General features: G+C 38.5%; 1 protein-coding gene and 1 long non-coding RNA gene across 7 annotated transcripts in view; one reads left to right on the top strand and one right to left on the bottom strand.

Moving 5' to 3' along the window:
- Positions 1–18,178, top strand: part of LOC147155788 (uncharacterized) — a 39,672-nt gene extending 21,494 nt beyond the window's left edge. The window contains exon 4 of the long non-coding RNA XR_015091902.1: positions 18,045–18,178. This is a non-coding gene — a long non-coding RNA (uncharacterized LOC147155788). The remainder of the gene's footprint in view (positions 1–18,044) is intronic.
- Positions 18,179–21,549: 3,371 nt separating this feature from the next.
- hccsb (holocytochrome c synthase b) lies at positions 21,550–24,371 on the bottom strand. 6 transcript variants are annotated; one of them, XM_086066152.1, is made up of 8 exons: positions 24,246–24,371; positions 23,622–23,735; positions 23,487–23,543; positions 23,256–23,389; positions 22,869–23,017; positions 22,635–22,754; positions 22,474–22,560; positions 21,550–22,133 (listed from the first exon to the last, which is right to left on the bottom strand). In XM_086066152.1, exons 2-8 carry the CDS (start codon positions 23,728–23,730, stop codon positions 21,935–21,937), a joined length of 855 nt encoding a protein of 284 aa, XP_085922278.1. In that variant the 5' UTR covers positions 23,731–23,735; positions 24,246–24,371; the 3' UTR covers positions 21,550–21,934. The 6 variants fall into 6 exon arrangements, with proteins under 6 accessions (XP_085922278.1, XP_085922279.1, XP_085922282.1 ...); XM_086066153.1 differs by having other exon boundaries at positions 23,487–23,540; XM_086066156.1 differs by having other exon boundaries at positions 23,487–23,537.
- Positions 24,372–27,056: the final 2,685 nt, after the last annotated feature.

The following is a 27,056-nucleotide window of genomic DNA, read 5'->3' as shown; positions in this document are numbered from 1 at the left end:
GCCCAATGATTTCACCATTCAAAAGTTTAGACATTCTAAAAATCCCTTATTGTATCAAAAGTCTGTTCGGGGAGAGAAATAAAACAACATTGAGGGATGAATGAAGACGGTCATCATCTTTATGAACTACATCCATTAAAAACACATCAGTCAAGTCAGACGGATAACCTTTTGACATGTAGAGTGATGGGTACATTGCTTGGCAATAAGGTTGTCAGTCAACATGATTACAGAGACCTCTGTAATGTAGCAAAGGGCATAGGGCTCTGAATGTCTGCGTTTGTGTGCGTTATGGAGGCAGCAGATATTCAGGGTGATAGTGAGTGATGCCCTTATAATATTTCCATGTTATTCTCTGCTATTATTGGTGTTGGCTGCAGAGTCACCCTGCTTTATTACTGTCGAACTCTCTCTACGCTTCCTCCCTCACTCGCTTATGCTGTTTCCATTGCTCCCTGTCCTCCACTCTGCCAACATTTTCTTGTATATTTCTGTCCTGGTGCCAAGATCCCTCCTGTAATACCATGAGACCTATTTTTTTTTTCTATCTTCTCATTTGACCATGATACATTAGTGTCCCAGTGTGGTATGATTGTAATTTTTTGGGGGAAAAAAGGGTTGTTTGTTGGATGGAAGTTCTAACGATTGATGGAAAAGCATATGAGTGTTTGGCCAGAAAATGAGATGTAGCCCGTTGAAGGACTCCAGTAAACATGGTCTGTTTTTGCCTCTAATCATAGGTCATGTGTCATCAGAATATCAAAATAGTTGCCGACTGACAATCCATTTTCCATCAAACATATTTAGTCCATTTCTGGCACCAGAATAGCCTATGGAAGGACTATGTCGTATGTAAATTGTCATATGACATTTTCAATCTGTGTGGCAATTTGTGTGTAAATGAAGCTCTTTGCTGGTCCTCTTCCGTGGCGGCATACAATGGCAATAACAAGAAAGGTTGCGCTCGCATTGAACTTGAACTTCTGAAAAAAATAGCAACTGTCAGAAGACAAATCTCGATTCTGTACATGTGTTCTCCAACTGCAGGGCGATCACTCTCCTCAGCCTCTCTGGTAAGATCTATTAGGTGGTTCTGGAGCAAATAGAATCTCAGTGGACAGAACGGTGAACCAGCTCAGGTTCGTGAGAGTTTAGCCAAACAAGCTACATGTGCAGTATAGACTTGGAGAAGGCAATCGACTGTGCCCATCAGGGGGTTCATTGGTCTGGGCTCTGGAGGACGGGGTACTGGGCCTCCTGATACAGCCACTTTGGTCCCGGTACAATCAGTGTCAGTGCTCAGTCCTCATTGTTGACAGTTAGTGAAATTCATTTCTGGTGAGGGCTGCCCTTGCCACTAATTCCGTTCATAACATTTATGGCCAGCATTTCGCAGAGTTCAGAGTGTCTGGCCGAATTGTTGTTGGCTTCATCAAGCCACAATCTTCAACTCTTCTTAAAGTGGTTTATTGCTGAGTGTCAAGTGGTTGGGATGAGCACAATCAGCACCTCCAAATCTGAAACCTTTGTCTCCAGTTAGAAGATGTCGAATGCGAGTAGAAGAGTTCAAGTAGATGCTATGAATTTACGGGTCCGTTTACGTTTCCACCCTCACCTATGGCCACAAGCTGTGAGTCATGACCAGAAGAAAGATCACCAATACAAGCAGCCGAAATTAGCGTTCTCCGCTGTGTTCGAAATCTGCCATAGAAATAGGGTGAGAAGCTCGGTCAGTGGATATTTGGTTATTAGGATGCTTCCAGGACGCCTCTCTGGTGAAGTGTTGGAGAATATGCCTTGTAAAACCCGAGAGATCTAGCTGGACAAAGTGGCTGGGGAGAGGATTCTCTTCTTAGGCTGCTGCCCTTCTGACCTGACCCCAGATTAACGGAAGAAGATTTTCCGACATAAATATGCTCTTGTGGAAAAAGCATGTTCCGGATGAGTCATCAAACACCTTTTGAGATGAACTCAAATTCATTCTAAAAGCCTTACATGGTCACTAAATGCATTAAAAGTCAGGCATGCTGCTCGGTATAAAATAGATTTTTATCACACGCTACTTCTTTTGACAAGCAAAGTAGAGCTAGATGTATTTTTTATCTTTTGATAGGAAGGCAGAATTTTGTCTGGATAAAATGGAAGTGTAGACTTTTTCTTTTATAATTAAACATTTAAACTCTGACTGTACCGCATGGTGACGCATTTTGGAGCATGGCCTTCTCTGCAGTTATTTTCATGGTGGAACAAATTTGGACGGATAGTTATTATAGCAGGAAATTACAACCTAGCAAAACAGTGTCGAAGAAAGTATTTTACAAGTCACACAGATGATTAAATGTGTTGAAAAGTCTTTTACTGAAGGATTTTTTCATATTCTTTTATATACACTTTTTTTGTGCTATTCCAGTGATAAAAGCAACATTTTAGAGGCACATATTATGGGGGATGGCATTTTGATTTGGCTGTTACATGTACAACATTGCGACGAATCGCAGCAACACCTTGACATTTGGCAGCTCATAAGAACTAGTTGCAGAACACCGTACACCTCCAGTTTGAAGCAGGGTTTAGTGTGGTGTGTGTGTGCTCAAAGTGTTTGGACAGTATAATTAGGATGGGCAGATGCAAAGTAACCCCACTTGTTTTAAACACAGGCCATTGGATATTTTGTGTTGTCCCTGTTTGTTTTTCGTCTTTGTAGGCTGATATATTAATGAGTGTTGAAAAACCTATTTGAGCCTTGTCATTCACTTTATAAAACTCGTCTGACAGGAGATTGTGTTTTAAGCAGGGAGACACTGCAGTGACTATGTTTGCATGTAGTCAATATTTCGGGTTAAGGTCAGAATTCCGGTTTCTAAAACAATCGAGGTAACACGCTGTGCAATTAATCGAAATTCAATTATTAATACTAGGGCTGAAACGAGTCCGCGTCATTTCTGCCTTGGATACCCGCTGAGACGGTCGTAGTCAAGTTAACGGCAGTATGCATGACAGTACACGGGGCTAACGCTGTGAGAAACCCAATTTCAAAATAAACCTTACCTTACCAAGTAGTATATGTAGATCAATGCATTTGTAGCGCTTTTATTTTGAAGTTGTTTCCGGAAGTGCTGACGACGGGCGGCTGCTAGCTAACAGCGAGCTATCGGCACCAAGCAAGCTTTGAATGTCTCACGATTCGATTCCGATTTTTGGGTGTGTGGTTCAATTCAGAATTGCTTTTCGTTTAAGAACGATTTTTTATTCAAAATGATTTGATTGACAATGATTTTTGCTTCAATTCGAGGAATCGTAATGATCTACTCCAGTCTGACTCGCTAATGCTAATTAGCAAGCTACCTGCTACACTTTTATCATTCAAAATAACGGCTCCACGCTGAAAAAAAAAACTTTTATTGGCATAACTTGATCGTGACTTTTTCCTTCTACTCTTTAATGTGGCTACAACTTAACATTGTATCAGACCGCGTGGAACAACACTGCCCCTAAGTAGCCAAATTGGGTACAACATGAACAGCGCTTCCAATAAAGGCACATGCAAACAAATGGAAGACAGTATAAAATAATTTAAATAAAATCGATTTTGGGACATTTTAAATCGATTCTGAATCGTACTAAATGAGAATCGTGATTCTTATGAGAATCGATTTTTTGGCACACCCCTAATAGAAACGCGAGCAAAGCAAACACAGTAGTACCCCAAAAAAATTTAAACAGACCAAAAAAAGTTGACTGTGAGCAATTAAAAAAAAATTACAGCACCTTTTTGCCACTCTTAAATACTCAACTATGCTAATTGCAAGCAGGTGTAATGCCGTCCAGAGACTGCCCACCAATGCTCACCATGGAGACTGGAAAAGCACAAACTACAGCAGTAGCTTATTGTACTACAAACATAGGAATTTAACAGATACAGCGTACTTTAAGAAGAAGAATTTCCGCTCATTTCTGTTAGCCCATCAATGACTTCATTTACCATACGTTAGCATTAAGCAAAGGTCATTCTGTTTTGTCAGTGTTGGTTTTACATCACAAATGCTTTCAAAACGCCGCGTGAGCAATAATGTTGTATTCCAGCTTTTTCTGTGTTCTTGTGAGTCCACGCTGTCCAGTCGCTCTGCGGGAACACACAATTACTGCTGCCACTCATAACCGCAATGATCCTTCATCTTCTAGCTGCCAGTTTGTCATCACTTACATTTCAAAGCAGAGCACGGTGTACGGTACGCCGACTCAAATGTCTTAGGATCATCATATTCTTCTTGTATGCCGTTGGGGGTGGGGGGGGGGGGGGGGGCATATTGAGACTTTCATTCAGCTCATTGAGGTTTATCAATGTTTTCATTTTCTCATCTATCTTTCCATGGAATTCAATTTGGAGCTCCAGCTTGGCGGGTGCAGCATCTTCCACTCAAGGGTAGCAGCTATTGATGCAAGCCACGGCATCCTCTGGCCTCAAGCGAGGAGCCCAATTTTCTGTCTATTTACGCCACAGTTATGACCTCATTGATTTCAAATAGCACTGTTGCTATGGTGGCTCTTTTCCAATGCACCTAGTGACCACCGCTGATGAACAGCATGGGAGCAACAGAAAATCGCAGTGGGCCAGTTTAAGTGGGCAAACTAAATGCGCCCTTTGTCTCGTCAAAACCCGGGGCGCCTTGACAATTATAAAATGGAGATTTTATTGCTGTCACCCTGAACAGAAACATTTGTTTTAGTGGTTAAACGCTAATTCCTGACTTTTTAGAGAAGCCGGTTAAGGAGCCAAAACAAAAGGAAACATTGTTTCCTTGTCTTCACAACCTCAGCTGAGTTTGAACTTTAAATGCGTGTATTCTTCATAATTGAGAATTGTATCGACAATTTGTGTATGAAATGGACAATCCCATAGTCACCGGTACTTTACATAACAATTTGCCAGGTGTGCAAAAGAGAATGTGTGTGGGTGATACTGCTATTACTTTCCAACACAGGCATTTTCAGGAAATGCGCTCTGAAAGTGGCCATAATTATCCCTATTTTTAACTTTTTTTGTGCATGAAGACCAACCGGCACGTAAAAGACAGGGCTGTAGGAGAGAACATCACGACGGCAATGTGATACTGCCAGGAGGATGCACCAATAGAATTTTTTTTTTAACCATTTCAAAATGGCAACATGAAAATAAGATTAGATCCCTTGTGTGTCCACTGTTCAATTTGTAACTGAAACACTCCAAAAAAAAAAGAAAATTTAGCATGAAATCAGTCTGGAGGATAAAATAATCCTCCTGGTACGCTGTGACTTGGAGGCTTTTCCGCCAATCTAAAACGCGGAGAGGTTCAAACTGGGAAGGTCACAGTTAATGACTGTAAAGCACTCTGAAACATGCTCTCGCAGAATTTAAAGAAATGAAGACTATGGGCAGTACCCTCGGTAGAGAACTTGTTTAGCTGCAAACCGCTGTGGAGCTCGATCCAATCAGACAGAACTGTTTACTGGTAGTAGTAGTATTGTACTATATTGTGTTTATTGGGTCAAGGCACAAAAATGGCTTCTTGTGAGCTTTGTGTTAATTGAACACAAGGCTTACAAGAAATCCTGACTTATTCTGCTGTATGAACGTGGATACACAGATTTATTATACCCCTTTCACTTTACCTTGAGGCTACCTCCGCGATGCTTCATGTTAAGCATAACCATCAGGTATTTGCTCAATTAATCTAAATCTCACCCTCAATAGTTTTCTTTGCTCTTTGGGTCTCACATTCTGTAGAAACCTACACATAAATAAACATACTGTGAGCCCCGAGGCCTATTTATTTGTATGCAAAGCATGTTTCTAATTGTAAGCAAGGCCCGTACTCGTTATCCTTGAGGCTTGGTGACCTGCAAACGATACTCCATCTCTTTTTTTTGTAATGAATTCGATTCGAACAATAGAAATGTACGTCATAACCAAATGTTGCGATGTGCTTAACTACGTATTTTGCTAATTGTACAGCGCCAGTAAAATAGAGTACCGTGCTGAACTGCACTTAATTCCATCTTCTGAAAGAAAAGGACAGCCCAGCTCGAATGTATTTTAGCGCAGCAGTGTGTTGTTTCCGTGAAATGTAATGCGTAGCTATTAACTAACCATTCGGATTTGTCTTGCGCCTTGGCTTTTGTTATGTATATCAGCCCTATTATGTATTGGAAGTAAATGTATCGAGTGGAGGAGGAATGAAGGGGGTCAATATGAATAGGGGAGTGGGTTTTTAATAATCTTCTTGTGGGTTTTACAGGGGTTGGGGGTGGGCTATTTCCCTGGAGGATGCTCTTCAGGGACATACTGCACCTCCTCCTTCTCTCGCATTGCTCTATTATTTCATGCTTTCTCCACTTGATATTGAGACAGCAGGGAGGATTAAGCCCTGCAGTGACAGGGAAACGGCAAAAAGCAATGTACCCTTATGGATTGATGTGTTGGGGGGGGGGGGGGGGGAGTATTACAGTTTACATTTTTAAGATGGTCTCGCCCATGTTAACACTTCTCTACTAGTGGACAAATGTTGTAAGTTATGACCTTTAGTGGAATGGACTAAAAGGATAATATAATTTTTTTTCACCTTCATAAAAATCCTTGTATAAAGTTGTGCTCCAACTAAAGTAGCATTAATGATGCTATGCTTAGCATTTAAAAAGAATCAATTTATAGTGTGCGCGCTATGAACTATTTGTATTAGTTTAAAATTGTTACTACTTTTGTTAACGAGAGTATGAAAACTTCTTTTTTTTATTGTACATTTAGAACAGATATAAAATTTGTGATTAATTGTGAGTTAACTATTGAAGTCATGCGATTAATTACGATTAAAAATTTTAATCGCCTGCCGCCCCGAATTTTTAATAATCTTGAAGTCGCGTCAGGCAATAACATTTTTTAATTGTAATTAATCGCATGACTTCAATAGTTAACTCACGATTAATCACACATTTTATATCTCTATTTCAAAAAAAAATTCTAGGTTTTTATACTCTTGTTAACAAAAGTGGAAACAAATGTTAAACTAAGAAAAATAGTTCAAATGTATTTTTGACGTCTATAGTTGTCAATGGCAGTGAACGAGTTAATTGCTTGCTTTGCTCATTCACTGCCATTGACGGCTGTAGACGTGAAAAGATCCATTTTTACTTGGCTGGCAGTGAATGCGTTAAGGGTCTTACTGGAGACGGGAATCAAAACTTGGTTCTCTGAGAAACAGTTCCCAGTAATACAATTCCTAGGAATCATTTGTTTGCTTGCCCGGCGACTCTACGAACAAAAGAACTGCTGCTGGTGAGGCCGCTTAAATCTCTTTGCTCTGGGTTGTGATTTGGCTCAATTCATGGTAATTATGCCCAAAGAGTAAAATAATTCCAAGTACTGGGAACTGATCGCTAGCAAGGCCACTGTGACGCTCACCTTTCTTGGATGTGTCTCTGGGCACATTATTGGCAATGTGTCATATGTTGGGAAACATTTCCAGTGAAAACGATCTATACGCGATGGATTGAAGGAGCGATTCTATCCTGGCCGGATTGATCAACCGTCTGTTCACAGTCTTCTTTCCCAATTTGAAGACATTACAGAATTAAGGCAGACTAACCCAATTTGTGTTATTAGAGGTTGGCATTCCATCAGTCCGTCACTCGTCAACAAACTCTGGTCAACTGACAATGTACAATAGTTGACTGCTTGTTAGTGAAGGCGTGAAAATGCGACAAAACAGGGCGCACAACGACAGTTATTCTAAAGGGCTTCGATCTCATTTAGAGTCATTCTTTATCGGCTTGCTTCAGTCCATTCCAGTCAGGTCAATCCCAACAATCAATCGATCCATCCCTTGCCGATACCGCTTCCCGATGCAGGGTTGCAAAGATCTGGAGCCTAATTCATCTTGACAAAGTGGACAGACTGCTAATCAATTGCAGAGCTGACAATTACAAAACCATTCACAAGAAGATCTAAAAATGTATGTTAACCCAAGTACTGGAAAAGAGGTCAGAAATCGATTTTGAAGCTTATGAAAGGGCCTTAGAAACAAAGCCGAACCGGTCAAGATTCAAACAAACAGCCTCCCTAATAAAGCAATTCGAAGGACAGCAAACAGGCTGGCAGAAAACCATCAAGCTTGATTTTCACAATGTTGGACTTGATGCCCTTTACCTCTTCCTTTCTATTTGTCTGTGAAGTCTTCAAATGAAAATACAGCGTCTGAGCCCATTCGTCGCTTTTCTCCAAGAATGGTAGCCGACAAATACTGTGAAGCTGATCAATAACCCACGGAGAAACCTGTGGACTCTCTGGGCTTAATGGGAGGTAATGGGAGTGGAAGTAGAAAGAGCAGAGGTGTGCTTTTGCAGGCTCAGACAGTAACATGGGGCTGAATTAACACCTCAGTAAGACATGAAGAGTGTGGGCAGTTAGTGGGGAGAATTGGTCAAATGAAACTAAATGCTTGATAATGTTATCTTACGGTATCGCAGAAGGTTTCAGATTGACAGGTTGCCTTTGTCCCCAATTATGCTTTTATTTCTGACATAGCTTGACAGCACTTGGGAAGAACAGGCTCTTGTCAAGCCCAATTTCCAATTTTCTTCTTCTGTTAGACGACTATTACTTCACCTTAAAATGTTCAGATTTTTGTTGTTCATTGTGTCCCCCCCCCCCCCCCCCAGTCATGTTTTTAGTTTGCGTTGTGTGTGTATATTACGTAAAGACAACACTTAGTTGTGTATTTTTATTTCATTCTTACTGTGACGCAGTCTTACTAACCTAAATATCCACCTTGCTGCTATGACCATTTGCTTATGTGAATAGTTCCTTTTAACTCATTCACTCCCTGACATTTTCACAGAAGCAATCCCCTTCACTACCGGCTGTTTGACTTGATTTTGACTAATTTTGCAAGGCCCACAGAATGTTGTGCTCTATTGCTATAAAAACATGGAACCTCTTTTATTCATAAGGAAATAAAAAGTATATTTCTATCCGCTTCCGTTTTGCAGCAATTAGCATTAGAATCTAGCTAGGTTTAATCATTATTCACAAATTAATTTCAAATTGTGAGTAATTTAGTTTTTTTTAACATGGCCCTGGTTCATCTCCTTTGCTCTGCTGCCACCTGCCGGCCGTTTGTGTAATAACTACCATTTCTTCAACCGTTTTTTTGCAGTTGAGAGGCTGCATCAAAGCCTTCTGTATGCTCTAGCATTAAAAACGTATAAATACGTCATTGGGACACTTAAAACATTTAAAATAGAACGTATTTATCCGTTTTGGGGAGCAAATGAGTTAGTAGTTATTGCCAGGAAGGCTCCCTAAGACAGAAAACATTACCTGTCACGACAAAAACGTCTTTATAGAATGAAGTCACTGGTGCATTGGGATCATCTGCCATAATACAACAAGAGTGCCATATATGAAGAAAATATTAACACCTACGTGGCCCAGGGAAAAGCCATTGGGTGTTTTTCCTTCCATTAACTGGATTTTAGGCACTTGACACCAACAAAATGCCCCTCAGAGTGTAAGGAGCCCTCAAGGAAATAGCTTCAGCCGACATTAAATCCTTTTCTCCTGCTACTCAGAAAGGCTTGAAGCCCGAAGCGGGATTAAAAGAAGTCTATCAGTTTTTTGCCATCATAAGTGATAAGTAAGGTTTAGACTTTAGAGTGGAAAAAAAGGTTTTAAATCCAGGAACATGTCGTTCTTTTTTTACTGCTGGTACTGACAAAAAAAACTTTAAATCTTTTAATTAAAATAGGAGTCAGGAATTATGTTTATTTCATCAGAAGTTCCCGCTTATATACTTAAATACTTTGTCTTTGATAAATTATCGATACGCCTACGCAAGTATCGCGATATTTGTAGATAATATAAAGCCACTATAACGGCTCCATTGTTCATTACTTATTGAGCAACTACTTGGTAGGCCACTAGGGGGAGCACCTCTTAAGAGTGACGGGGAAATATATGGAAGTCTTCAGGCAAAGAAGACTCATGATCTTACTTTTACTTGTGTAAGACATTTATTATCTGTCCAGCAATGGACTCAGTTTTGCATACGTGACATTTTCAAACATATTTTATGGTTCAACTTTTTGAAGCACACAATTTCTGAGGAATATTCATATTGATTTAATTGGATTTATTATTTAAGTAATTTTTGTACAATTGTTACAGTTTATAAAATTAAACAATTCACTATGTAACTGACTGACATGTTGCATGATAATAGTGTTTAAGAAAGACACAAATTCGTTCACAGAAAGTTGTGTTAAGAAGACATTTGTATTTGTTTTTAAAATAAATACACTAAAGTACTCACTGTGAAGAAGACACCAGTTTAAATATTTTGTTTCAGTGATGGTACAAAAAAGAAACGATTTTCTCATTGAAAAACATCTATTTATGTCTTGAGTCGTTTTATCGTAGATTATTGTGGATTTATTACCTGACCAATATATCGATAATCGCGGTATCGTCATATCGTTACCGTGAGCCTTGTATCGCATATCGTATCGCATCGTGAGGTACCCAGAGGTTCCCACCCCTAGTGCAGATATACATATATATGTATATCACTGTCGTCACAATTTGACAAATGTACTCTTTTTCAAAAATCGATCCTTTTGGTCAGTCCACACGTGTAATTTTTACAAATTATTGACCAATCTAAAGTGTTGAAAATGACTCGCTCTCTTTGATGATGCAATGTTAATGCCGATATCCATACAGTATATATTGTCGTTAATGGGAGGGCTTTTCACTTGCTTCCCAAGGGTGTTGAGACTTTTGCTGAGAGAAAATGATCACATTTGATGTGAGGCTTCTTGTTAACCTCAATCACCTGTTAGCCTTTTTTTTTTGCTAGCAACCGAGTGCTAATTTGCCGTCAATGCATGGCCATATCACCATGTGCAAATCACAACAACATGATCAGCCATAAAATGTGTACATTATATAAATTTTTAAAAAATGGATAGCAACTGTGATGACCAGAAACATTAAATCTCCACCCACTGCAAGGGCCTCTTGGCTGCTGCAATTAAAGCGACGCCTTTTCTCTGATTAGAGGAAAAAGAAGAGACAGAATTGATCGACCTTAAGCCAACGCCGGTCGCTTCCTAAATGGCAGAAACCTAACACAATATACTTCCAGTCACGCGCGCACACGCACACACTATGATGGCCATGGAAAAGAGTCGCCTTTCAAACACAGCAAATACACTCCCTTGAAAGGGATGTGAGGAAAACGACAGAACGGCAAGGCTGCTTTTGTATTGAGGAGAAATCTGAGAAAAGCGCAAGGTCGCATTTATTGTGTATACGCCACATTTCCACCTGATAAAATAAGCACATTCAACAGTCATGCTGCAATGTACAGTACAGTGAAACGACTCTATGAAAATGTTCCTTTTTGAAGTGGATTTGCAAGGTATAAAAAGGCTCATTTTGAGGCGTTACAACTGCAATTAATGCTCATGATGACAACTTTTAGCCTGATTATCGAATATAAAATGTGTAAATAAATGTCTGTGAATCTCAGATGCACAGAAGTCAACAATAGAATTTTCTTTACAATTATACTGTATGTCGTATGCGCCTCTACTAGTCTAAACACATCATTATGATTAATATTGTGTTTGTGGAATATGAGTTAACAGCAACATAAACACGTTTTTATCCAATTCGGGAGGCAGCCATTTTGCCTCGCAGTTGACTGAATGTGTCATCACAGGCTCAGGTAACAACCAATCACAGTTCACCTGTTTTTCTGAAACTGAGCCGTGATTGGTCGTTCCCTGAGCCCTGAGCAACCGCGATGTCATTTTTAGTTGATAGCAAATGACAAGATGGCCGCCCTTGTAATGGATGAAAACTGGTGGATTTTGGCATTTTGCTATTTAACTCATATTCCACAAACATGGTATTAATCAAAATGTTGTGTTTAGTAGGGGGCACATACAACATATTGTAAAGAATATTTAAGGGTTGACTTCCTTAACTCATTCACTGCCATTGACGGCTATAGACGTCATAAATTCATTTAAACTATTTCTATTAGTTTAACATTTTTTTCCACTTTTGTTAACAAGAGTATGAAAACCTAGAATTTATTTTTGTACATTTAGAGCAGATATAAAATGTGTGATTATTCGTGAGTTAACCAGTGAAGTCATGCAATTAATTCCGATGTTAAAAAATGAATTGCCTGACGGCGCTAATTTTTAAAAATCGTCTCTATTTTAAATTAATTAATAAATAATTATAAATTATTATTTTTTTAAATATTTTCTTTTTTTTTAAAGAAAATATAAAAAAAATTGATATCTGTTCTAATACAATAAAAACATTCTAGGTTTTCATACTCTTGTTAACTAAGGTAGGAAAAATGTTAAACTAATAGAAATAGTTCAAATGAATTTTTGACGCCTATAGCCGTCAATGGCAGTGAATGAGTTGTTAATGAGTGTTCCATTGCGGATTACTTTTAAACGTTTTTTCGTTGTTGTTTTTTATCACAGTACATAACGTGAGTTAACAAAGGACGTCAAAGATGATTACCGATCCACATCAGTGAGTATTTTACCGAGCTGTTAAAGCACACAAGACTGAAAACTACTCTCAAAGCACCTCTGTGTATGTTCCGGTGCTATTTAAAGTCCAATTAAATCCAATGTTCACATAATCTCTCTCCCTCACTTTCCACTTTCATTAACTTGTGTTTCTATAGAATGTCAGGCACAGACCGCCCACGCCTCTCACATTCACTGGCCAATTAGAGCTGCAGCGCGGTACAACAGCGACCTCTAGTGGAGAGATTTTTTTGCTTCCTGTTGCAGGATGTCACTTTAATTGGCCTGGATTTTTGCTTGAATCGAGGGTCAAACATGTTGGCACTATGTCAAAAGGTATTTGGGCTCGGGCCATACTGACTTGTGGTGTCAAGGAGGAAGAATCTGTTGCACAAATAACTTGGAGTGTGTTTATGTTTATGGAGTGTAGAGTGAGACAGGTGATAGGTGAAAATCTGAGACCTTATAGACTTTAAGCACATTAAATGTACTGAAACGTGCTTTTTAAAATAATTTTTTTTAGCATCACTTTGAGAAAATGAACCGAAGAAACCGCTCCAAAGAGGCCTAGTTTGCTTGCTTTAAGCTGGTTAGAAAATGTTAAATGTTGATCTTAAATACACATCCATTTTCTTTCACAAGATTCAATTGTTCTCACTGAAAGCATTGCGAGGTAGCGACACAAACAAACTTCAAATGAGTCCAATTAATAAATGCTAAATGTAAAATGAGGCTCGCTCTGTACTGTAAGCGCATCCCTACTTAATATTGCAGGTATACAACAATGCAAGGCTTGCGATTGCCATCTAACAGCCCAAGATTCATTTTCCACCCAGGCTTTCATGTTCCTTTCATCCAAAATGAATAATTCCTTGTCATGAAATATCTTCAAGCACAAAGGTAAGCCTCATTGAAATGTGAAGCGTGCACGAGAGCAATAAGCCAGCGACACGGCCGGGCTGCAAAATAATATTAATGAAAGCCTGAGAGAGCCGTGTGCGAGCATGACCCTGCGTCGGTCCACTCTGATTGACCCCACTGGAAGTTGGCTGAGGACCGCAAATGCATCCGATTCACAGCATCCTCCACAACGAAGGAGGCGGGGGGACGTGCTTGTCGGCGCATTCAAATGAACTCCAGCTGTTTGGTCACTTTCACGGAAATTCTAAATTTGCACGGTGATGGTACGATGAGAGGCGAGGTTATTAAAACCCTGACGGAATGGACATGAAATGGTATTTCTGCCGTAAATTCATTTATTCTCAATAGGTTAAACAAAAATGAAGATTTTTTTATGTATTTTTTAGAAACAATGTGCTAGAGCAGCACTGAAGTCTACTTGAAGAGATGCATGCTATACTATGCTAATTTCTAGGGGTAAGAATCTTTGAATGTCTCTCGATTCGATTCCGATTTTGGGTCTGCAATTCGATTCAGAATCAATTTTCGATTAAGAACGATTTTTTATTCAAAATGATTTGATTGACAATGATTTTTGCTTCCGTCTATAGATGTGCAAGGAATTGTAATGATCTATTCCAGTCTGACTCGCTAATGCTAATTAGCGCGCTACCTGCGGCACTTTTATCATTCAAAATAACGTCTCCACGCTGAAAAAAAACAAACTTTTATTGCTATAACTTGATCGTGACTTTTTCCTTCTACTCTCTAATGTGGCCATTTCTTGGACTATGACCTGTTTTACTGCCAAGTACATTGAGTAACCCAATCGAGTTGATTCGGTGGATAAAGTCAACATAAATAGCGAACATTTGAGCATTTTAGTATACAATATGTATTGCATATGTAAACAATATGTTTACGTGTACACATATAGATTACATTGTATGCAATTGTATTGTAGTATTCTTATATTTCACTGCATTTGATTTCTTCCATTTTCACAATTATTGTCAAACAACGTCTTTATTCAGTGGCTAATGACTCCCTGCAACTGAGTAGCTGGGGGCTGTGTGTTGTACGCCGCTACGAACACTATTTATTAATTGCCTCTTAAAATGCAACCGGTTGGGAACAAGATTGCTGATCACAAAATAATTCACACTTGTTGACTTGAAGGAAAGACATTCGAATGCATGCTAATGTGGTGCAATTTATACCGTATATTTATTTATTTTAAACATAATAGAAAATAATTGGTATATTATCATTTTTTGACGGCGTGGTACGTTATACAACTTTTAATATCCACATGGTATTTTCACAAAAACTGATTCATTTTTCAATGAATAACCAAGCAAGAAATATAATAATATTGCGACAAACCTGGTGAGATGTAGATCACATGATGCTGGCTTACATTTGGAGTTCAAAGTTTTCAGAGCATAGGGGGCACAATCAGAGTTTCTTTGTGTTGTTGTGAATTTAAGGAGGGGGGGGGGGGACTAGTGAGCTCCTGGAGAGAATACTAAATAGATCCACTTTGATTAGCATAAGGGGCAAGTGCTTCTGCCATTTCCTCTCATGTCCTGAAGCACTTTGGAGGATGCGCTCAGCGGTGAGTCTGTCTTTGTTGGTGTGGGGAATCATCGAATATTTGCAGCATGTAAAATTGAGGTGAATGTTGCTATTGTTGCCCGTCCTTTCTAGACACTTTCAAAGGGTGATGCGGCTTGATTGTTCACTAGTCTGGTCTGACAAGATAAAAGCCAAGCGGGCTGCATGTAAATAGTGGAACGTTACATGTGTGTATGCCATTTTTGTATGGAAAATCGAATGGCATGCATTACAACAATATTCATTGGTACATTCAAAAAGGATTAAAAATGGTGTTTTTTAACTGAAATGCATTCATTGCAACTTCAATTTTACTGTGGCTTGGTTTATATCCTCTTATTCATTGGTATAATAAATGAGGAAAATGAAACTGTCAACATTTACAATTATACAATACAATTCAATAAAGCATCTGTCGTGCAATTTTGTTTCTTTAGTACAATATAAAAGCAACAATTTTAAACTCAGATTTTGGCCATTCTTGGGGAACGCATCCGGATTTTAGGCTGTTTTAGTGGCGCTTCTCCTCTCTCCTCCCCCTTCCTCTCCTCTCAAATAGAGCTGTTGATTTCGGAAAAGTACCGGAATTTCTAATTGCTGATAAAATGAACTCTCAAGTTTGAATCTGTTGAGCAAAACGCTCCTTGGCTAGATCAAAAACAGAAAAAGTACAAACTCATAAATAAGTGCTAGATGGTCTCATCACAACAAGGACCTCACCACCCACATTGTACTGTCATGCAATTAAGCCCACGCATGCAAAACACTGGAATCTTCCTGCCTTTCACAAGACGCATGGTCGAGGGTTCACCTTAACTGAGCACACCATTTCTTTCTTTGGCTCGCCTCCTAATCAAAGTCGTAATTAGTGCTCACGTTTCTGCTTGAGCGGAATCAATTGGCTAACAGTGACGTGAATGGATGCTAAGTGAACCCACTGCTCATCAGCATACATATATTATATGGCCAGATTAAAGAATAGGCATGCCAAGTTAGCAGTAAAACATCTAAAAAGTAAACAAAGAACCGTTGACAGTTCGTTGGAATGAGGTACTAAATTTGAGTCCTCCAAAGACATGGATGTATTCAACACTTATTTGCTGCCATTGACGGCTAAAGACGTCAAAAATTCATTTGAACTATTTCTATTAGTTAAAAAAAAATCCACTTTTGCTAAGAAGAGTATGAAAACCTAGATTTTTTTTTTTGTAAATTTAGAACAGATATAACATTTGTGATTAATCGTTAGTTAACTAGTGAAGTCATGTGATTAACTACAATTAAAACAAATGTAATCGCCTGACGGGCCTAATTTAAAAATATATATATATAAAAAATAGGGGCCGTTTAATCGTAATTATGATGATATATGATAATTTTATATATGTTATTAATGTACAATAAAAATATATAGGTTTTCATAAAAAATGAAATAAAATGAAAAATTGATAAACTAATAGAAATTTGTATTTGTATTAGAACAGATATAAAATTTGTGATTAATCGTGAGGTAACAAGTGAAGTCATGCGATTAATTACGATTTAAAAAAGTAATCGCCTGACGCCCCTAATTTTTAATAATCTTTTCTTAAAAAAAAAAAGATTAAAAATTTAAAAAATAATTACAATTATTTATTTATTTTTTTGTAAAAATAAAATGTTTTTTTAAATGAAGGGCGTCAGGCAATAAAAAAATTTAAATCTTAATTAATTGCATGACTTCATAACTCACGATTAATCACAAATTTTATATCTGCTCTAAATGTACAAAAAAAAATCTAGGTTTTCAGACTCTTGTTAACAAAAGTGGAAAAAAAATGTTAAACTAATAGAAATAGTTCACATGAATTTTTGACGTCTATAGTCGTCAATGGCAGTGAATGAGTTAATAGTGTTACAAAAGCATATGATGAAAATGTTTTATTATTTTGATTGTAGTTTGCAGTGCCTAAAATATTAACAGCACAAGGAGCCCAGAAGCATAAAAGTATTTTCATATGGCACTAAAGGTGTAGTGTGTGTTTCGCTGGCCCATTGTTCTACCGTACAAAGACCTCCTTCCTTGCTTCCACATTGGAGGTGGTATCAAGCGAGATTAAGCGTCATCAAGGCGCCGTCTTGTGATATTGATCCCTTATACCAGGTGAAATGGGACGATCACTGGAGAAGTAATTATATAGAGCCTCAACCATGATCCTCACAATAGTTTATCAGCACAATCGTGAAAAGACACTAGTAGGGAGATGGGGAATATCTCTCCATTTGTCAGTGGCCCGCACCATAAAAGTCGTTGGTCATTGCTCCCGGTAGAACGATAAGCAGCTTATGCCAAATTGGAGAAGGACTGATTACATCCCCGAGGAGATATGTGATGAAGCGCTCTGCCCTGATTGAGATGTCTACTTCGGTGTCAAAGCCGTTCTCGATCACTGCCAAGAGGTGCGAGGTAGAAAAAAGAACTTTGGCACCGTCTGAAGAAAACCTTTTAGCGGCTACTTTATGAGTTTTTGGGTTCTGTATTAGTAAAAGTGTGAAGCTAATTAACCCTAACAACAGACTTTTAATGCAGGTTTTATAACAAGACAAAAGTTGCTGTTATTTTTGTTATAATAAAGTCAAGTTGTGCGCTAATTGCTAAAAATCTAGCTGTTAGCTTTCATCATATTCGACCTTTTGTCATTGTTGAATTTGTTTTTCCTGCCGCATCAGTCTTTACCCTGCACTTAGGGCGGACTACACTTTTATTTGCAGCTTGCGTGCAGCATAACAGCTAAATGCTGCTTCACCATGTTTGTTTGGAAATTGAACTTTTGGGCTCCACTAAATAACCCTGACCTCTGAGCCCTACTGGCCAAGGGCAAGAATCAAATTGAATATACAGTACGTATAAAAAAAAAATTTAAACAATCATAATGTTGATATTTGCCTTTAAGGGACGTGGCCTAGGGAATGACGTCAGCGACTGGAGTCTAATTTTTGTCTTATTTAACGAATGGCTGAAAGGACATCAGCAACCGTGGCTCTCCTTACCCACATGCGAGGGCATTGCAGTTGCTCCATTTTTCGGAAATCCTTTGACGGAGCCTTAAAATTGGAACCGGGCATGTTTTTTTGTAGTTTACTCTTATTTGCACTCTATAATTGTAGAGTTGATTTTATATTCATACAGAGCCATTTTTTGTTCATGCAGGCCAAAAAGTATTTTCCTGTGCCAGTTAGAATCCCGGAAATGAAGAAAACAATCTTGACCGACTGTGTATTGGTCATCCTCCGACCTCCTTTTCCATTCTATCAGCACCGTATCCACCAGCAGGTGAGGCGCTGTTTGATCTCTCTCCTCAGGCAGGAAGTAAAAACAAATTGCCTCTGGTCACGTGAAAAGAAGGCATCAATTAAACAAGAACATATTCTCTTGGCATTTAAAGCCATGCTTCAATACGACAGTTAAGCCTCAAAGCGAAATATCACCACAGGGCGTGAAGTGAAACGCATCTCAGGCGTACAGTGTATGCACAAATGAATCAGGCTATTGAAATATCTTCCACTTTTTAGACACTTTGATGTGAGCTTTTTACTGTCGTGAGGTCAGAATATTTTTTATAATATAAAACATTAAATTAACTCATTCACTGCCATTGACGGCTATAGACGTAAAAATTTAATTTGAACTATTTCTATTAGTTTAACATTTTTTCCCACTTTTGTTAACAAGAGTATGAAAACCTAGGGGGAAAATGGTATTGTACATTTAGAATAGATATAAAATGTGTGATTAATCGTGAGTTAACTAGGGAAGTCATAATTACAATAAAAAAATGACTAGATGATTGTTAAAAATTAGGGGCGTCAGGCGATGAAAAATGCTAATCGTAATTAATCGCATGACTTCAATAGTTAACTCACGATTAATCACAAATTGTATATCTGTTCTAAATGTACAATAAAAAAAAGTTCTGGGTTTTCATACTCTTGTTAACAAAAGTAGAAAAAAAAGTTAAACTAATAGAAATAGTTCAAATGATTTTTTAACGATTGTAGCCGTCAATGGCAGTGAATGAGTTAAGGTACTAACTACTAAGGTCTAATATATGGCAAAAAAATAAATAAATAAAGATACCACGATGATATTAAAACTGCTCTGACTCGTTCGGAAACCAACCAACGCCCACAAATCTTTTTCGTAAACCGATTCTTATTTGTGAACAGGGTCGTCCTAAAGGATAGGGGCCAAATAACGAATAGCGAAAAGTTCTTAGACATGGCTATGGCCTGACTAAATTACCCTCCACCAGGCGGCACAGCAATACACTAGGACTGAGCACACACACAAAAAAAACGTAAAGAATTCATATTATACGTTCAATAAAGGCCGCCCCACCTGAGTCAAATCTATATAAAAGTAAAATGACAGCCATGTCTTTGAACATAACATTAGCTAATAAAACTAGACTAAGCTAAAGCTAGCATAGACATTGGGTTGGACAGTGCTTCAAATGCTCGTCTTTAGGGTGGAAATAGGGAATACAGACAATGGATATTATAAAATATCTGACTTTTGTGGAGAATGCTGCAGGGTTTGGACATCTGCTGTGTGTTGTGCATCTGTGCGGTCTGCCTCTATACACGTGGGAAATCACGCATGCAGTGTTTAAGGCAACACGTACACGTAGGAGGCAAAAGACTCTTGTGATGCATTATTCTATCAACCGTATTCTTATTATGAGCGCCATTATATTATTATTCAATGTGTACTACGATTTTTAGATTTAGAAAAGATAATCACCCTCCACGCCATTACAGCAGACACCACATGCATTAAAATCAGATTCTCCGTGGACGCAACAGCCTGAAGACATTTTACGTCTGCTGCCTTAACTGCGTATTAGGTTTCTGCTCTGCCCACCTACATAAGTAACCCATAGCTGATCATCAATTCAACATGGCCACATGTGCCCATTGGCATTTATTCCACAAAAGCCACTTGAGGATAACGAAAAATAAACCCAAGGCAGAAATTTATCACGGAATCAGAAGCTTCGCGAATATGTGAAGCGAGACGTGTCCAGATAGGTGCTTCACTTTATTTGCAGTTTGGTATCCCGAGCCACACATCAACGCAGTGAAAACTAAGTAGGAATGAATACATTAGGACCAAATACAGTGAAGCATACAACTCTCTTTTTATAACCACAAAGAAAATGACCTGGTTCCGCTTTATAAGGGAACTCATCTAAGATTCAACATTTTAGCTCTGTTTCTTCTTTGGTCTGTCATGGACATTGTCTTGAGATTCAGTACAGAATATTTACATGTGTTTATGTTTCCCTGCTTTGTGTTCTGAACTCTCTTTCCAAAGAGTTGAACAAGTAAGTTTCTCCTCGAAACCCTTCAAGACGGATCCTGTTACGTTTGCTAATCAAGCTTTGTGATATGGATTTGATTGCATAAAAGTTCTTGTCATTTATAAAATTAATTAAATTCATAATTTAGTATAAATTGCCTCGTTTTTCCATAAAAGCTGAGTACATGTTGAGTGATTTTCACTTTCATGATATGGAGTGTACTCGATGCAGCTACGACATTTGTTCCGTAAACACAGCTCGGTTCAAGTCATAAAAACGTGCCTGCCAGCACCACTAAAGCTCACAAATGAGCACATTACATCTTATTTTGTTGTGGTCTGCACAAATACAGAAGTATAACTCGATAGACGGCGCCGCAGGCATTCGTGGGCAGGATTCCCGTGGCCTTTTATAGTCAACAGCACAAGCAGGAACCAAAACAATTTCGCAGTAGTGGCGGGTTAAGATGGCCGGAAGTCCGCATGTCCTTTTTGGGGACCTATAAAATGTATTTTATTGTAAATTCGTCTGGCCATAATGTTTGTTACTAGCCATGAGCTGTTGGTTATGACCTGGTAGTCTTGTAAAAATTAAAAATAAATTGAACAATCCACCTACCTACCACACACTTTGCTATAGTACGTAGCCCAACACAATGACATAAATTGCCAATTTTGTGTTTCTAAAAATGACACTGGGTTTAAGTAGTACATTACATTTAACTGTGCACAGTGCACACTACAGTATATAAATGTTTCATGTATAGAAGCCATTAGAGGTGTAATGATTTACTGTGCATTTAGTGTCCCCTTGACTGCGAATCAAGAATTGTATCTTGGTGAAACACCTCCCTCTTGTGTTCATACTTGGAAACTGCATCCATAAAGCTGGAGGGTCAATGTAGTGAATCAATTGAGCTGAGTGTTTTCATACATTTTAAGAAATTAACTTTCAATATAGAGAACATACAATAATTTTAAAATCTGCTGGTTAGTTTTGGTAATAGTTTGTATATTTCGAAGCAATACCAGTCAACACAAAAATAAGTGACATCAAGATGTTAGATTACAATAACAGTCATTAATTTTGGGTCCAATAGGTTTGCGGATATCTTTATTTAGTTACAGTAATACGGTATATTCATTCATTTTAATCAGTGGTCTCCATGTTTACACTATGAGTTACCTTGACCTTAAAAAATCAATAACTAATGTATTTATTACAGAACACTTGATGTGATATATTTTATGATATTGAGGTAAATTGTAAAGAAAAAAGAAAAAATACCATAGCTTAAGCAGCATATACTGTCAAAAAAACAACAACAACAGTGAACTACAAAGCAAGTCGAGTTTTTTTTAAAAGCAATGATTATTTCCCAAAAAGTTGATTCTCTTCACACAGCACCAAAACTTGCAAAGAGTTGAAATGAGCAACTTGTGTGTGTGTATTTATGTGTTTGAAGTTCATGCAAAAGTTCTTCAAGAGGTCCATCGCCACCAGGCGACTTTCATGCGATCCCACACGGCATCGAAAGAGTCGAAGGCCGGACGTACATCCAGGATGGAGAACTGGTAGGTTTCTTTGTTGATTTCTCCGTCGTAATAGTCGATGACGTAGCGCACCTCCTTTCCGCAGCGGTCGACGATCCAGTCGTGGCGGTCAAAGGGCAGCTCGTAGCTACGAGAGAGACGAGGCAAGTAAGGCACTCCATATGCTGTTTTGTAGCGCTTAAGCGTCGTTTCTCAACCGGCACGACATAATGAACCCATTGTTTGCATGATTTTCAGAAGTGAGCGGAGTATCAAAAAAATTGATGCAGCTCTTGTGTTTGATCTCACTTATATGCTGCAAGTGAAAATAATCTGTGTTCTACTTTCTATCTACGCTACAGAACAGAAATGAATGGAATCTGTCCCCCCCAAAAAAAGTTAGCTTTTTAAAAAGATTAAATAAAAATCAATAAAATACAAATATGCAGTAGATATCTATATCCCCATCACAGTGAAGATTGGCTTACCCCATCCAATGGCGGAAGCGAGCCCTGGGCGAGTACTCTTTGGCTTTACCACCGAACCTCTTCAAGACTGGACCACACGGGCATTCGCTGCAAGAATATTTGACAGTCAACGGATTTAGATACAAATATGGCGGGAAAATGTTCTGTTCCCATCTACTCACCCTGCATGCAAAGCTTCCCACTTCAGGATCTCCTGCCAGGCTTGCTCATTGTTCTTGTTGTGGATTTTGATTATGTTGTTCATGTCGGCAGCAGCTAGGTCATCCTCACGCCAGCGCCACCTTTGAAGTGTATATTAGCACAAAAGAGTGTTTTCAATCTAAACGACATACTGCTATTGTTGCTACCGTATAAGCCAGAAACAATCTCTGATTCGTTGCTTGGCACACACTGACCCCTTCCTCAGCATGGCGTTCCAGAACATCTGTTCAGATGGATACACCCAGTGCTTTTCCGTGCCATGGCGGGGAATGGTAGATTCTTCCCTGGAGACCGAAAGCTTGAAGGGTTGGTCTGGAGCGGGCGTTTGGTTAGGAGGTGGCATCTGAGGACATGGGTCGCAAAAGAAATTAAAAAAAAGACAATAATAGTTCAAAAGTTATTTTACAGGAAGGTCTTGCACGAGGTTTATACAGATTCTATCTACAGTTACGCTTAAGACCAAATAAAAAAGGGTCCAACTCCACAATCTAACTAACTTAAAACTGATGTTTTATCAAATTCATTGCCATTTCAACAAAAAATAAATAAAAGCACAAAAAATGTCTTTCTTGTTCTTGTACCATATTTGCTGGGTCGATGTCATTATTCGAGTCTGCTGCAGCTTTTATGGGACACTCTACAAATTCATAGGCCCGATCCTGGTGAGCTGGGCCGGCTTCGGCTTTATGCATCGGGCACTCTGGAGGCGGCGACACTGCAACCAGACCGGAGCACCAGATTGATGATTTCCCAACGCAATACAGACAGTAAGGTATTGTATATGACGGTAGACCTATTCACTTGTTACCTACCTGTAACTGGCTGAGCTTGATGCATGGGACACTCTGATGGGGGAGATCCTACTTCTTATTTTAATATATAAGAGTAGACACATTTATTAGATAATGTTACCACAGTTTCCATGACATTAGATTATGCATCATCACCTTGAAGAGGCTGATTTTCTTTGTGCATAGGACAACCTTGAGGAGGGGTAGCAATCATTGCCTCTGCCCGAACAGTGGGAGCAGCAGGTGTTGAAGTGGAGGCCCCCATCCTGCCTGATACAAGCACAAAAAACGGAAAAATCTACTCAGGTACAGTACAGCACACAAGTATTTCCCACCAATGCGTTTACGTCACGCAGGTAAACAAAATACTAATTGTGTTACCTCAAGGGTAATTAACGCGTACGTATTTACGTCATAATGAGTCTCATAAGACGTAAAAATAACGTAATGATAATAACGAGATGATACCTGGACACAATTAAAAATGACCTCTGTGTTAACATTAGCACTTTACAGCGACACGTGAATTTTTACCTAACACGCCTGCGTTTTATTGGCAAATTCAATACAATGATCAATTACTATCCAATCGTTTGGATGCTGAGCAGGTACTTAAACGCACACACAAGCTAGCGAGTCGCGACATTGCTAATATTAACTGAATTTACGAACAAATATCGGTATTTCCAGCGAAAGACATACAATGGACAAAAGTCGTTTAGAATGATTACTCACATAGAACGTGGAGTGTAACAGCACAAAATCAAAACAACCACTTACTGAAGTGGTTCTGTCCACGTTCTGTTCCAATGTCAACGAGCAGGGAAGCTCACGACTTGAGGGCACGTCTGAGTACGTAAGGCATGACGTCATTACGCAGTCGCGACGTGACCAGCTTCTTCTTCATCATCTTTGCGTGACTCTCAAATAGCGTTTTGATACATTACCGCCACCTTCTGTTGGAGGGGAAACTTGCACTGTTAAAACATACAGGACTGTAGCAGCGAATTGAATTACATCGACAAATATAAATCTTGAATTTGTGAAATTTATTCTCTTATCCCTTTGATAGTAGTAATTAAGCATTTCCACAAAGAAGCGTACCAAACTAGTATTTATTTACATAATAATCAGTCCCCAAAAAGTAAGTATCTCTCAGTTAGAAAAACAAACAAACAAACAACTGTTTAGGTACTTACTAACAGTACTTACAATACAATTCTAACGTTTAAAATAAAAAGCACATTAATAAGCACTAAATTGCTATGTGAATATACAATGGGCTTTTTTCTGCAGTGCTCATTATCCCAGGTTTAACTCAAAATTATAGCTTGTTTTGCTGTCAGTGGTTGGCAACCCTGGGACCACAGTCTCTGTAGTATTGGTTCGCTAATTCTATGTATAGGCCCACTGTATGCTACCTTGCCAAGACCAACGCAGAAACATTGGTAAGTAAAAGGCAAGCCCAGGAGGGGAAAAAATCCCCTCTGGGACTGAGTGTTGGCCCAGTGGTGTCCAAATAATATATACTATAGGTTATGTATATGTATATTCTAACAATGGAACAAAAGTTGAATGTTGCAGCTAGTCTTGAATTTTGTTTAAGTTAAAAAAAATACATTAATGAAAATGTGTCACTTTTTTTCTCCAAATTGTCACCGACCGCGTTCCTCATGTCACTCACTAGCCCGTGTGGTTTTCTTTATTAAAAACAAAACGTTTATCACTTTATTGAGTAAAATATAAATATTGATAGCACCTGCACACCAAAGAGAACAAAACAATTAGTTCTTAGCTAGCTCGTTGCTAGTTCTTAGCGTGCATTGAAATTGGATCTCGATCCATTTACACAATTCTGACTCAATAATTGGAATGTTTTCACCAAAAAGTACATAGGGCTATATTAAGTTTTGCCTACAGGCTATATCGATGTTTCCGTGGGATTGTGTTTTTATGCTGTTTGTGGGCACATTTGGTCCACATATGGCCTCAAGGTGCACTCCACCCAAGCAGCCATGCTCCCCACCTCAAGTAAAACTTTCCCCCACCATTAAAAGTACCCATGCGTATAAAAACATCTATTTACTGACTTACATTTAGAACACAATTTCTAATATATGTTCTACAAAATTGTAATAATTTAGTAACTTGTCATCGTAACATGTAGCCTACTTGTCCTACTAGCATAGTATATTAAAGCAGCATGTTATGTTGGCTGCTGTTATTTTTCTTTTATTCTACGTTGAGTAACAATATGTGTCATGTTCTGTCCCACTCATGTCAACCCAATCTCAACCCAAACACTTGTAAATGAAGCTAACAGCTCCACGCTAAAAGGAGGATTTAGTAGGAAAACAACAGCAAACCATATGTTCCCTCTTTGTCATCCATCTTACTTGACACCCAAGCACTGACAGACTGACTCCTCTTTGTCCGTGTCTGCCCCCCCCCCCCCCCAAGTGATTGTGTGTGTGTGAAAATCACGGCGCTGCAGACGCATCAACACTGCTGTACAGCTAGCGTGAACATGACAGGTGTTTGCTTTGTTAAATACAACTTTTCAATTCACCTGCTTTGGCATTCTTGAGTGTGACTTTTTTTTGCTCCACATTCTGACAGATGCTGAAAGGAAGTTAATTGCTGCCTGTGGAACAAAAACAAAAAAAGTTGCTGCAATGTAGGAATGGGAACATGTCAGATGCCGCGTCTGTCATGAAAAGCTTGTGAGTAAGGTTTCCGTTGCTCAAGCAAGCCTTTACTAGTCACGATGTGACAAAATGCCAGTTCGAACTAATGAAGAACTTTCAGCTACTGGCAATATTCAAGTCTATGGTGTTGGATTTTTTTTTTACAATGAAGCCAAAATCAAACAAACTATTTTTAGGTTGATGCCAATTCAGAAACGTATCAAAAATAAAATTATGATAACCGATTAATTAAAAAATATTCTGAAATTTGGCTGTTAGGATTTGATGGAAACGTTTGAGCTAATTTGTTTAGAAATTTGAGATTACTCTGCAATAAGAAAATAATAAATAGGACAATCTCATTACTTCCTAACAAAAGTAACTGAGTTAGTAATTGAATTACTTCATAATAAAAGTAACTCGTTACCAGCCAAGTAACTATTTTCGTTACTTAAAAAAAAAAGTTTTATATAAAAAAAAAAATATTTTTTATATATTATTATTATTATTATATTTGGATTTTCTTATAAAAAAAATTCAAATTATGTCCAGGTTATATATGGTGTTTTCATTTATTTTGTGTGAATATTTATGTCATACTCACTCCTGCCTCACTCCATAATGACACATACCATTGTGACGAGATGCGACAACAACAGTGCCTCTAACTGTGCGCAACATTTTTTTTCCCATGAATGGACTTACTGGAACCTTCTGTACGCTTACATCGAGCCTCGAACTAATAAATAAATTGTAAGGCAACGCATTTCACATACAATAATGATAACGGCGTTTCATATATGGGGAGGATAATTAGTTAGATTAGTCAGTTTATGAAAAAACTACGGAGTTACCTAACGGCGTTTTTCCCAATCCTGTCAGAATGTAGGCCTATGTGTAAGTA

The sequence above is a fragment of the Leptonotus elevatus genome, chromosome 21, assembly GCF_054856555.1.
Source record: "Leptonotus elevatus isolate MCC_2025b chromosome 21, RoL_Lele_1.0, whole genome shotgun sequence".
Classification (NCBI taxonomy): Eukaryota; Metazoa; Chordata; class Actinopteri; order Syngnathiformes; family Syngnathidae; genus Leptonotus; species Leptonotus elevatus.
This window is presented reverse-complemented; position numbering and strand designations above follow the sequence as displayed.